The following is a 13,567-nucleotide window of genomic DNA, read 5'->3' as shown; positions in this document are numbered from 1 at the left end:
ACGGATCGACTAATGAACATTTCCAATCACTTTCTAATGGTCGACAACCTAATATATTCGGTTGATTTCACGAGTATACAAATTCACAAAATTAGCTCATTATTCGATTATTTCATTATCAAATTACCAAAAGGGTATCGAATGTCGATTCAATAACCTCCTTAACACAATTAATTGTTCATTAGATAATTCATTGATCACTAATATAGATGAAGCCTGAAATATTTATTCACACAGTTTCTCAATTTGTCAATGCAGTTGTCCGTGGAAGAGAAACATATCATCGTGTTATATTCTATGGGAATTTTAAAATAACTGTAAAAAATGATATAATATGTCAGTATCAAAAATTGTAACTTGAAATTTTCTATAACCCGTATCGATTTGGTGACCCATTTTTTATCCTGGAGTTACTCCGTATGGTAATTGCAGCTATATTTGTAGTATAACGATCCGACAGAGAAGGACGATAAAAAATAAGAGGATAATAATCGTTGCATGCGGTGAAAACAACAACAATTCTATAAATACACGTATTAAACCGCGCCGGTACATCGTCTAAATGTTATTACGTGCCTATCCAGCGACGACAAAGGAAGGAATGCCATTAACAATTACACTGTCCCTCTGCAATGAACAATTTCGAATTACCCGCTGTGTTATTTTTTTGTTTCGCTCCACCTGCGGATCGTGCAGAACTTTGTCTATACACACATACCTACGTATGTATCCTCGTCGCAAAAACATTACTGGAGTTGTACGGTAAATACAGTCGACTGTGCAACAATTCCACGTGAGCTTTGATCTTGGGAATTTTCAAATTTAAAGTCTGGATCGAGTTCTTCGCTGATATCGGATTATCGTCGCGACGCTGATGTAACTAATCGGTCTAAAATTATTATACACAAGTCATTCCTATTATTGCTCACGATAATTGTCGATAGAAATGGAAACGCAAAGTGTAATCATGCAGCTTTGGCGATACTCGGCGAGAGATTAGATAATAGACAAGTCGATCAAAGGTGCTAATTCGCATTTCGATGTTCGTGAAAGTCGGTCATAAGACGTAATTAACTGTTCAGACTACGTTTATGAACAAGTTTCTTTTCTTCGTAATAGACCGTCAATTTTCCGTATTCTGCTCCACGGGTCAATGAGTATTATTTCAAATTTGGGACTGACAATAGGGGAGGGTGGAACAAAGTGGGCCCCTTGAAATTTTTTAAATAACAAGGGATAAAATTAACTACATCAACAATATGAATTATTCGAAAATCATAATTACACCAAACATTTTATTCGGATTTTAGGCATTATTTTCTTAAGGGGCCCACTTTGCTCCACCCTCCGCTCCAGGCAATATGGCGGTGAGAATCAGACAACCAGCGGACCGTTGTAACTTAATTACACGAATATTAAGATGCAGAAAACCTTGTGCAGCCTGTGAGGCTCTAGTCTAGTTAAATCGAACGTATATATCGTGAAAAATAGATCAACGAATACTATTTATATTTAAATACGGGCCGGTCAGAGAGCGTCAAATTTTCTGCCGCCAGATGTCGGAGCGCGTCATTTTCGTTGGCTAACAGAATCTGACCTTACGTATCAGTTATAACGCGACTTCACAGTAGAAACTAATCAGAGCGAGATTGAAAGAAGTTCACTGTCCGCCGTTTTTGATTTGAGGCTCGAGGATAATGCGATTTCTATATGTAGATATATGTGTTAAAGCGATGAATGAAGTGGGACTTTTTTGTCCGAATGCGATGCAAATTACATAATTCCATTTGGTATCGGGGTCAATCGTATTGCGTGGCGTCGATGTGAAGACGTATAATAAATATTCTGCATGGGCAGCAGGTCTGCGTCGCATAGTTTTAGGTTAGTCGAGTTGAGCCTGCGCCTCGAGCTACTTGTTTGAAAATCTCTGACCCACTCGCCGGTTGCGCCATCTGCCTGGAGTTTGATAAACTCGATTTTTCACACGGTTTGATTATGAGACTGCAGGCACATCGCATCGAGTAGGTAGACTGCACTGCGCAGTCTCTGACGTCACAATTTTACCGCCGGTGTAATTATACAGACCTGACAATGAATTATACCAGTTTTCAGTTACCTTTTTTCCTTTTTCTTCTTCTTGTTTTGTACGTCAACTTCATCTATCAACTATAATGCTATTACGTAATATCGCGGCAGTGCCTGCAACGTCGATTCAAGACAGTCGTTGAAGCGAATTATACATGTAATGTAACTGTACGCCGAGCATTCTTCCGTACAATTATAACTCGCTTATTACACCTACGAATTATTCTTAGAAACTTATCGCCCCTGATAATATGGCAAGTCGAATTACGGATGAATTGTTAGGACGGTCTGAAACATAAGTTAGGCAAATATTCAGTCACGTCATTTGCACTAATGATAGTGAACACGAATGAGTTAACAAGATTCCTAATAATGTGATAGGAATCTGAGTCAGTCTCAATCAGACAAGCTAAGAAATCAACAACTTCGGAAAAGGTTTTATATTTAGAATCTTCAATGTAATAAAACCGGGTATTTCTGATCCGTTTCTTTCGTTGATAAGATCCGTACAAATTGGCCAAAATCTATTTCATAAAATATTTTTAACATTTAAAAAAATCATATCTTAGACAAAGGCCATTTGCTTCGTAGTATAAATTTTTTTGGTCGTAAATATTGATCGATAATCAATGATTCATGCAATACGAGTAGAATTAAAAAATGCAGTCACTTAAAAAAAATACACAATTTTTTTTATCATTATTTGGAGGGAGTCCGTCGTGCCCTAGAATGCATTTTCTTTCTGAAATTGTGGCAACATAATGATGAATTTGTTGTTTGAGATCGATCAAAACAACTTGTAAAAAGTAGAATTATATGATTTTAATTGTGCGTAGAAGCGTATTTCTTTGAAGAAATCATAGCCCCAAAATTAACATTGATCAAAGTTTTTATATTACATGAAAAATTGGTGGCTCAATTTGTCGTTTCATTTTTAAAATCGTTCGACCGGTTTGAAAGTTGTTCGATTCGAGGCGAATATAAACCAGTGAGTGTCCCTGTATTTCACGTTATAATGCGTGGTACGTTATAGCTGAAAATGTAAGATACTTTGACCTACGAAGGTTGAGATACATCTGTGTAAATAATGCACAAGTGTAGGATCGTCTGGGCGGAGGGACAGGGAATATAATAACAATAGTAACGTGATACTGGGTAGGAAGGTTTTTTCTTATCGATACCAGCATCCGGTTCACGAGCTAGCCTGCTCGGTTATCATTAAGATACTGCTTAATTCAGGAGGAACGAAATTAACTTTATTCTTGTTTCTCTTGAGGTTAATTTGAATTTATTTAAAAATTGAATCATCGCTGTTTATATTGTGCATTAATGTCTAGTTGCTTTATGTACCGCATATACCTTACGCAATATCATATCCTACAGGTAGAAAAAACTCGAACGTTAAATCTATGATCTGCAGCAAAAAAGAAGACAAATGAACTTTGTTTTCTTGCATTTTGTGTTTACCAAACAAATTTTTATGAATAATATTTTACATATCATTCAGACATCCCGAATGATTATAATACATGGCAAAATCTGTTTTAGGGATTGTCGTAAAAAACTTCGTAGGATTTGACGAGTACGTAAGAAACCAATTCGCTGATAGCGTTTAGCTTAAGTCAGTAAGTATCTGAAACGAATTTTTCAATTCCATTTTTAAAAGCAGTGGGATTAGCGATCGATTAATTTGTTAGCTTACTAAATTACAAATGCCGCTTGCGATTCGAATCTATGAACGTAACCCTGACCAACTTTATTCAGTCAAATTCAGATATCTATTATTGAAGTAGAGTATTAAAGTTAAAACAAGAAGGTGGGATTCGAGAACTTAAGGAAGCGGAGTGGAATGATCGTTATGTATCTCAATTTATTTGTCTAACGCGAATGGATTAACTATCTTACGAAAACATGATTACATAAATAATCTATTTCCATCCCGTGCGTATGTAGTTAATTTTCATTCGTCTAAACGATATCTTTTTCTCGTGACTTGCCTCCAGGTATTATGAATTAGCACTAGATATAACACACGTCTAAAACATGATTATAGGTCAATAATTGCTTCTGATACGGGGAGAAAAAAGTTTCTATGGGCAGCAAAACGTGGCTGCGGTGATAATGACGATAATGGTAGTAGCAATAATAATAATAATAATAATAATAATAATAATAAACGATATTCGTCTGAACCATTAAGAAAGTATTAAGGTATTATTCGAATCCTGCACTGAGAAAAGTTTCACTCGTCGTAGTTACTAGAAGATTTTGGTGAAATACTTGAATTATAAGAACGTTTAATATCAACTGCTAACTATTTAGTGTCTTCAACTCTCAATGTCACCGATAATCACTCGAACGATCGAAAAAGGATTAAAGTATCACTTAAATGCAGCACTGAGGGAAATTTTAGTTGTTTCAATTGTTAGAAAATTTGTATAAAATATTTGAATTTGCAAAAAAAAAAAAAAAAACTTGTTACTGATAACTATTTAGATATTATTACTGTTAATACTAACTTTTCTGGTGATAGTAACGTTAAATCTGTCCGTTAAGTTAACTATTTCAGTAGATACCCAGAACTAGATTAGAAGTAATTATAAGTACTGTGCAGTAACAAGAACTAGAAATTTCTCTCTGTGTATGTGAAAACAAAGAATTTTTGGTCGTCAACCGAGCAGAAATCCTCGCCGAGGTATCAGACTACCCATATTTCGCTGGGACGGTGGACGAGGACGATTTTGGACTCTTTCTGACTGCGAAGAGGGCGACTCGATTACCCCAGAGCCGGGGATTAGACCTCGAATCGCACCCCCGATCACCGCAGGGCGCTCCACTATTTTCTTCACCGTATCTTCAACGTCTGAGGTAATCTTTTCCGGTCTTACAACGTCTTCGGCAACCTTTCGACCGACTCCGATCGTTTCCTCACCAATTTGCTTCACTGCCTCCAGAGCCTTTTGGCCCAACTTCTCCACCCTCTCGACGCTCGATTTGAACAGTCCGCAAGCTGGAGATTGGATCCTTTCGACCGATCCAGTCCACAGTCCTATTTCGCAGTATCTGTAAGCATGGATATATCAGGTGTAATCGTTTTTCCCCGTCAATTGACAAATACTTTGAATTGACATCACTCTTGGAATTTGTGTGAAAATGCCTTTCGTTAATAGAAAAATACTGGAGACATATTTTTCTTACCGAACTTTCTGTTAATTAAAACTCTGCGGAGAAAGAAATGGAAAATTTACAATTTTTACTGAACTTTTGAATGTAAATTTTTTCCAATTTGCAAATTAAGGTTATAAAAATGTGGAGATTATTGCTAGGAATGCTATATACGAATACATTCTCATCGTTTGCAATTTTAAAAAATTTTTTTGCTACCTGAAATTTTCCATGAGTCTGGGCTTCGATGTGACGCTGATAAATGGGTTGGTCTTTGCTGGATCCTTGCCGCCGGTGAAAGACGGAATTTTTGTCAAATTTCCGCCAGGGAATTCCGGCTTCGCGGATGGTACCGACAATTCTCCGCTTCGCGCAAAGTTCGCTATCATTTCCGTGAAGACATCCGTGACTTCCGCATCCTCGGGGTCGACAGGTTCTGCGTTTATATCGTCGTCAGTGAGTCGTTCGCCAATAATAGAATTCCTCCCAAAAATGTATCCCAAATCGTCACCGTGGTTGGAAACTCCTGCAGTAATGATGGAGTTTCGATTATTGTTGTTTTCATGTATTGGTTGAGATAAAAAAAAAAGCAAAAAACCTTGGTGTCATCACATGTTGATTGATTTACAAGTTAAAAAGTCTGCCTATCAACTTGTGAGTAAAAAATGAATCCTCGAACGCAGAATACTGTGGAGAATTATAATGAAGGCTTGTATCGAAGTATCGCGTAATTAGTGATTCCCTCATTTTGCAAATCACAGATGTACAATGATCATCCGATTTTTTGTTATCCTGAAAATTTATAGTTTGAGAGAATTGCGCACTGCATAAAGTGATTTGTCACGGTGAATTATGCCTTTGCGGAATAAAAAGATGGTTTGATTTAGCGCCGCGTTATCATCGATGAATACATTTGCATACCTATACACGCTCGTGGATTATTCGCTTTCGGAATAAATACACCCGCGATCATAACGCGTTTCACCATTGTTTCCAAAACATTATAATACCAACTTGTAATTCATACTGTTACAGTGTCGAAGCACCGTTTAACTAATAATTATCACAACATATTTTTCTACCGTTCTTCAGCAGTGAAACGCTGAAGTCAAGTTCATCCGGTTAAATATATTCAAACAACTTCGTATGCGTTTTAATTATGCGAAACAACGGAGGGAAATTTCTATTACATAAATTTTCGAAGTGTGTATAAGATGAAGATGAACACAATTTATTTATGTTTATACCTATATGTTACACGTGTTGTACCGGCGTGTAATTTTCAGAAGGAAAAAGCAAACTGAGTAGGATGGGATTGTTTTTGCAACCGGTCCTCCTTGGTTCTTTACTGCAGTCGTTATGGTACATAACATATTCTAACACGCTATTCGCTGTGCGCACACAGGAAGTACGTATATACATATATATGTATACCTGTACATATTATACGTGTATATGTACACGTATAATTGCTTGGTAATTATTTGGGATCCTGGAACTCGTATATATCGCGAGTCATTTTATCGGACGTAATTACACTCGCTCCCAGGTACGAAGCGGGTGCAGAAAAGTTACACGAATTACGCGAACTTTTTACAATCGGGATGATTAAGGAATGAAAAATTGAACCATTGCATTTTAGCGTGTGTTTGAAAAATTTCATACGAAAATCTACAATCGAAAATTCTTTCAAACATTATCCAAAAATGCACAAATGTGTAATGTGTTAGATCCAAAGCCTAAAGAAAGGAATAATCGAATAAAATAACGTGTCCTTAGAACATGAAAAAAAGCTTAAAACGTACGATTTTTAACCGAGAAACCCGAATTGAGTATAATTTTGCAGTAATTACCTGAGCGTATCGTTTGAAAAAAAAAAAATGTAAAAAATTTCTATGCCAGAAACGGATAATCTTTGTCCCATTTTAGTGATTTGTAATTCATTTTATTTGTAAATGGATTTTAAATCGAATCTTTTCTAGATGGTTTTTTTCGAATTGCCTCCACATTCATTAACAATAAAGTTGTATGAAAAATCATCATATGTTCAAATTAAAAGAGTCATTATTTTTTAATGAGGAAGAAAACGTATTAACCTTATTTTAAATCAACTCCAGGCAATATGTATCGTAAGAAATCTATTAAAAAACAACATTTTGGCCTGAGAATTCATCGAAATTGGACAAACGATACAATTTTGGAAACTCAGGAACAGAACAATTTCGTTTTTATTATTAGTCCACATGAATCCGAGATTCACATGAAAAAATCGTTATTATTAACTTTTCATTTATTTTAGATATCATATTCTTCTGTCTTTTTTCTAATGGAAAAACTACACCACGTACCCAGCTTTAACAAATCTTAAATTTCATTTTGTGAGTCATTGAATTATCCACAAATCGTCTAAACTCAATTTTTCATTTAGTTTTTCATCATTTGACCGAGTAAACAATTTAAGTAAAATCAGTAAAAGTCGCATATGATAAATTAATCACTTATGCATTGTTCAAAAATATGTACGTTCAATCAAAAATCCACGGCAGATGAATCGTGAAGAATTCTTTTATCGCGAACCAAGTGAGCTATGATTCACTGTGATTGGACGAACTCTACGAATCTGACATTAACAGAATTTCCACCACGATATGAGCTGTCGCAGTTTATAATTATTATTCGCTGAACGATATCGATCATAATTCACGGTTTTCATATTTTTTTCTGTTCTAAGGAAATGATTTTCTAATAAACATTATATCAGAAAACGTAATTCAATTATTGATCTCAAACCTCAGCTGTTCTTCAATTTATCTGTTTCGATAATTTTCTGAATCTATTTTTCAACTGCAGTTCGTCACGCATGTAATTAAAAATAATGTCAATCTCAGGACTTCTGCCCCGCAATTACCTCCGTCATTTTCCTTCGCCTCAGCCAACGGCAATCCTTGCAAAAATCCCTTGCCGAAATTCTTCCCGTTGGTATGATCGAAGCTGTACAAAAAAGCTTTACCCTTTTTCGACCATTGTTCAGCAGCGAGGAAAGCTGGCGCGTTGAAAAGCGCGTCTCCGGTAGCCTTGGCCACCTTGGCGAAGATGTTCCCTTCGTCCTGAGTACCGTCAGGGATATTCAGGTACTTGGAGAAGGCCTCGGGAACGAATTGCCATTCCTTTCCAGCATTTTTGAAACTCGGTATCGTTCCCTGAAGAGATTCGACCAGATTCTTGTCCACGAAATTCGGAACCGTGTCCACCTTTGTCTGGATTTCATCACGGAAACGACCGGAAACAGCGCCGCCAGTTTCGTCCTTCACGACGCCTATGAGAAGTGGAATTTCCGGGAATTCCCCAAGATCCAAGGAGCCTTCGGGCGGCCTAGTCAGGAAGTTAGGCAGCGATCGCTGGTCGTCTTGGCCCTCTACCACGGGCCCCGGACCCAAAACCCCCGCCAAACCGGCGACGAAGCCTTGAACCGATGCGCGAACGCTTTCCAGGGACGAATCGGTGCCTATCAATTTTTCCAGCGGAAGTTCCTGCAGGCAACGCGTCATCTCCGAGACATCCTCGACAGGGCAATCGTTCGCCTCGGCGATAGCCTTCGCGCTTGTCGTTGGATCTTTGTCGATGGCGAAATGAGATAATGCGGAACCAGACATCGCGATTAGTCCGCTGAAATAGCCTGGAAACGAGTTCAATCGGGGATCGATATTACGATCGAACATTTTATAAACAGCGAATTTAATCTGCGGATTGGGATATATTTTATAATATCAGTTCATCGATATGTTTGAATTTGTTTTAACATCGAAGAATCGGTGCCGGAATAAAGTCGTGATTTTCAGAGACCATTCGCTCAAGGTTGTCACGGATTGAACAGTTGGAAGTGAAATTGTAAGTGACAGGAACTGACTGTTCTTTGAAATGACGAGGAATCACTCGAGATGACTGGAATCATCGGGAATCGTTGTAAGTAACTTGAAATAAAATTTCTTCCTTATAGTAATTCTATCCATTCCGGAAATCACTGCAAATCGCCTAGGCCGTGCGCAAATTGTTATCAATTCATCAATTTTATTTCCCCTCTCTTCCCCCTCTACCAGTATCTGTTTTGAGGTACTCCTTATGGTATAACGTCTCAAATTTCTGCATTACAAGAAATTCGAGTCGTCGTATAAAATCAATTTCAACTGATATTTCCATGAGTTTCTCAAGACACAGCAAACTGCTGTGGTAACTATGTAAATTTGTCGACACAATTCGTAAATTACTTCCGATCTTACTTTGCGTCAGTTTGGATAGCGATAGCATCATAGCAGCGCTAGCTCCGGTTCCTTGTCCAAAAGCGACGATTTTCCGTGGATCACCGCCAAAGAATTCGATGTAATCTTTGATCCAGTTGACAGCCAAAATCATATCAAACATGCCGTTGTTCCCGGGTAGATCCTTGCTTCCGGTGCTCAAGAATCCTGTGCGAATAGGTATATGTGGCTAATCTTAGAATATAAATTACCCAATCTTATAGATAGAAATATCTTTTTTTATAATTTATCGGTGTCGATGTTCTATTTTTACTTGAATTATGCAACTGACATATTAACCGTAAGCCTATAATTTCCAAGCTTTTCGATTGTTCAAGGACTAATTCTGAATGGCTGAAAGACGCAGGATGTCTAAAAATGAAAAATCGACGCCCTGGTCGTCGCGTAAGACAAAAATAAAAAAAAATATCTCAAGTCTAGAATGGTGAGACAGCTTGCCTAGGGAACCCAATCGATACTGTATAGAGACAACGACCATTTTCTTCTTGATTAAGTTTCTCATCTCGTATTGGCAGGCGGCACCGCGTCTGAAGCCCCCTCCGTGAATCCATACCAGCACAGGGTAACCGTCCCCCTCGTCTGGCAAGGCGGGAGTGAAAACATTCAAAAACAAACAGTCCTCCGATCCGATTACGCCACCCTCTTTTGACGAATCGGGCTGGGGGCAGGGCGCTCCCCATTTCGTCGCGTTTAAGTCACCCTCCAAATTCACTCCTCTCGGTCTCTGTAAGCACGCAATTCCCGGCAATGTTGAAAGATGGAAAATAATTAATGCTGAGAGAAGACACAGGGTATGTGTCTGTCCTCAAGTTTCAATTTCACCGCTATTAGACCCGAATTTGTTTACATTTTTACCCAAAATATGGAAGATATTTAAAATAAATTTTTTTTCTCGAAATTCCCTTTTTCATAAAACAAAATACACATATATATTGCAGGAGTTTTATCGATGTTTTAATATTTCTGAACAGGCATACGAATTGCGGTGATTAATTTTACAATATTTGAGGAATATCTAAGCATTTTTCAAGTCAATGGCACGAGTAGTTCTAAAATGGTAGACCGTGAAAAAAGTGCATCGTCTCGTAGACCCAGAGTCTACTCAGTGACCGAAAAATTAAATTATGTGTACTCCGGAGGTTAATCGCATATATCCCGCTCTTTTGCCTACGACCACCCAACTTGCAAGCTTCCAAATAAGAAAGTAACAGGCACGTCTACAATCAGCGTTGAAAAATGAAGTCGAATTTTCCCAGCGCCGGTTAAATTCTATCTTATCGTTAGCTTCTCCGTTGATTTTATTGTCTCTCTGTTGTACGAATTTCATATTTGAGAACTACCATAATAACGCAATTTTACGTTATTCCCTCTTTAAACTAAATTTTCTTTGCAAGTCTCCGCGATATATTTAAGTTCGGTCTTCATTATTCGTCACCCTCGTGAGGTATAAATATCAGATTAGATTGCAATGTACTAAGACAGGAGAGACGGAAGTTAGATAAGTACTCTGTTCATTGATACTCGATTATTGTTAAATTTGTGTAGGTTTGAATGTGGAGCGGAGATCCACATTTCTGGATTTCTATTATCGGCCAGTTTTCATTCCGCTCGGTAACAGCGCCTAACAATAGGCAACGCAGAATGCGCTCTTCTTGCATTGTTCGTAACGCTGCTTACGATTAGTAGCTAAATTGATGAAGTATTGGTTACCTTTGGGTGGCCTTGAATTATATTATCTCCATTTGCGAGGGTCTTAGACAATTATACACGTAACGAAAATTGACAACTGGCTGCAGAGATAGCCTGATTTTGATTTGAAATAGGGCGAGGATAATTTTAGAATACGAACAGTAAGTCGTAACTGACAATGAAACGAAAAGTGACCAAGAGGATGTACATAATATTTAATGTATTCCAGAGCTATTGCACTTACGTATAAATTATAAATACTATTCGCAATTGACGTTCAACATAAAGAGAATGTTTTTTGTACTCATTTGACTTTCTCATGCTTGTGAAAGTGAATATTGGTCATTATACTTTAAAATAACAAACTTCAAGTCGTGCATCTAAAATTCTCGGACCACTTCAATCCTGCGTTGTGGTAACGTATAAGAAAATTCGAAAGTCATGATTTTTAGTTGTGATTGTGAATTGTTTGAGATTTTAAATTTCGTTGAAAATGTATCACTGTTCGAAGCCACCAATTTTTATGTCGTTGACTTGAGGAATTCTAAGAAAAATGTTTTTTTTATGATATAGAATTATAAAAATGAATCAAGTATATGTTTTGATTATTCCGGCTTGATTTAATATAGAAAATTATTCCATTACATGCATGCTCTATTCTGTGTTTTGTTTCATTGTAGACAATGATAGGTCTAAAATGATGCAGCCATTTTATGGGACAACATTTAAGTTGGCAAAAACAGGCATTTGATACGAGGCATTTCATGCAGACCACGAAAACAGTAATGATATAAAATTTATCTACGCTAGTATGTAATCGCGGGGGTGTGTCGACCGGATGTGGAGCGATATAAACAGTCCAAGTGAAGAACATTGCATTTTACGATGGTCGTTAAACGTTCGACTATCCCGAGGCCCACATTAACTCGAATTGAAACGTCCCTTGTAGGATTATCGGTGTAATATACTATACATATACATGACTCGGCACCTATAACGAAATTAATGGTTATGCGAGCAGATTCTTTGAAAGTTGTATAAACTGTATAATTCTAAAACCAATCTCTTATGGCTTAGTCAAATGTCATTATAGATGTTAGAGCAAAGTTCACACTATTTCGCTCGTTGTTTTGATAGATTAAATTCATCGAAGGCCGACATGTTTATGCATTATAGTATAATTAACGAAAATTTTTGTCCAGTATCGTTAGAGGATATTATGCCATATGAGACAACAGTTCTTTGACCTTACCATTCTGCTAAATGTGTTAATAATTGAATTCAGCATTCATCCAATTATATTACTTTTGTATGACATTATGCATTTTCAATCTTGAATAATAATGATCATTCATCCTTCCCTCTATTAGAAAATGGTGCTATTTGGGTTTGAATTTATCATAAGCTCATCATGGAGACCAAGAATGATTTGAATCTTGAGAATCTAGTATATACTAATTGCGGTTTGTGTTACATAATGCGGTGATCCGTCAACTAATTGACTTAGGTACTCATCGTTCGATGCAACCGCATACTTGAAATCGATGCCGACGAACTGGGGGTTCCCCGAATCTGATTCCCCGAAATACGTAGAAGCCCTTGTCTTTGTCCCGGGTTCCGTAAATCCGGGCATCTCGTCCGTTTTTGCTGACAAATACGACGGGATCATCTTCTGGTGGCTGAGCAGCTTCGATCCCTCCAACAATTCGTTTCTGCCTCTTTAATGAAGGAGACAGGCGATCACCTGCCACGGACCCGGCTATCACAATGATTACAGTCAAGAGAATAACGCGGTACTGATGTTCGTGCATCGTGTGTCAGTGATACAAGTTTGATTAGTTTCACCGATATGGCGTTGATTAATCCGATATAAAAATTTTGGTCACTAAATTTTTTGCAATGCTAAAAAACTGAAAAACTTTGACGAATAATGACAGTCACCTTTCAAGCATAGTCGTAACAGTTTAGTCTTATTTCAAAATGAGTCCTCGAATCTCGCAACTGCCTCTGATAAAAGGACTTCATCGTCTACCCCCACTTTGGTCCAATCGCGGTCGTTTTATTTTTATCGAATAGATTTCACATTGCTCTCGGTTTAGTGTATACGTGTGTTCATGTATGTAGTGTGATTACAAAAAGCAACAGAATTTATTGACAAGTTTGTATAGTCGAATGAAACAGTCTTCGGTTTGTTTTCCTGAAAAAAACTTATCACAGAAAACAGCATTTAATTGGTATTCAATTCCATTCCAAGTATTCAAAGAATACCAAGGCAATAAAGCACAGGCTCAAATACAAATGCTGATAGAGGT

General features: G+C 37.4%; 1 protein-coding gene across 2 annotated transcripts; it reads right to left on the bottom strand.

Annotated features, from left to right (window-relative positions):
- Positions 1 to 4,754: 4,754 nt before the first annotated feature.
- On the bottom strand, positions 4,755 to 13,342 carry LOC124409360 (pyrethroid hydrolase Ces2a). 2 transcript variants are annotated; one of them, XM_046886936.1, is made up of 6 exons: positions 12,791 to 13,342; positions 10,005 to 10,290; positions 9,528 to 9,713; positions 8,159 to 8,926; positions 5,470 to 5,773; positions 4,755 to 5,148 (listed from the first exon to the last, which is right to left on the bottom strand). In XM_046886936.1, the coding sequence occupies exons 1-6, from the start codon at positions 13,064 to 13,066 to the stop codon at positions 4,755 to 4,757; spliced, it is 2,214 nt and encodes a 737-aa protein (XP_046742892.1). In that variant the 5' UTR covers positions 13,067 to 13,342. The 2 variants fall into 2 exon arrangements, with proteins under 2 accessions (XP_046742892.1, XP_046742891.1); XM_046886935.1 differs by having other exon boundaries at positions 5,470 to 5,776; positions 12,791 to 13,341.
- Between the last annotated feature and the right edge of the window lie 225 nt (positions 13,343 to 13,567).

This window comes from Diprion similis, chromosome 8, assembly GCF_021155765.1.
Source record: "Diprion similis isolate iyDipSimi1 chromosome 8, iyDipSimi1.1, whole genome shotgun sequence".
NCBI lineage: Eukaryota > Metazoa > Arthropoda > Insecta > Hymenoptera > Diprionidae > Diprion > Diprion similis.
The sequence above is the reverse complement of the archived record's forward strand: the minus strand, read 5'-3'. Positions and strand labels throughout refer to the sequence as shown.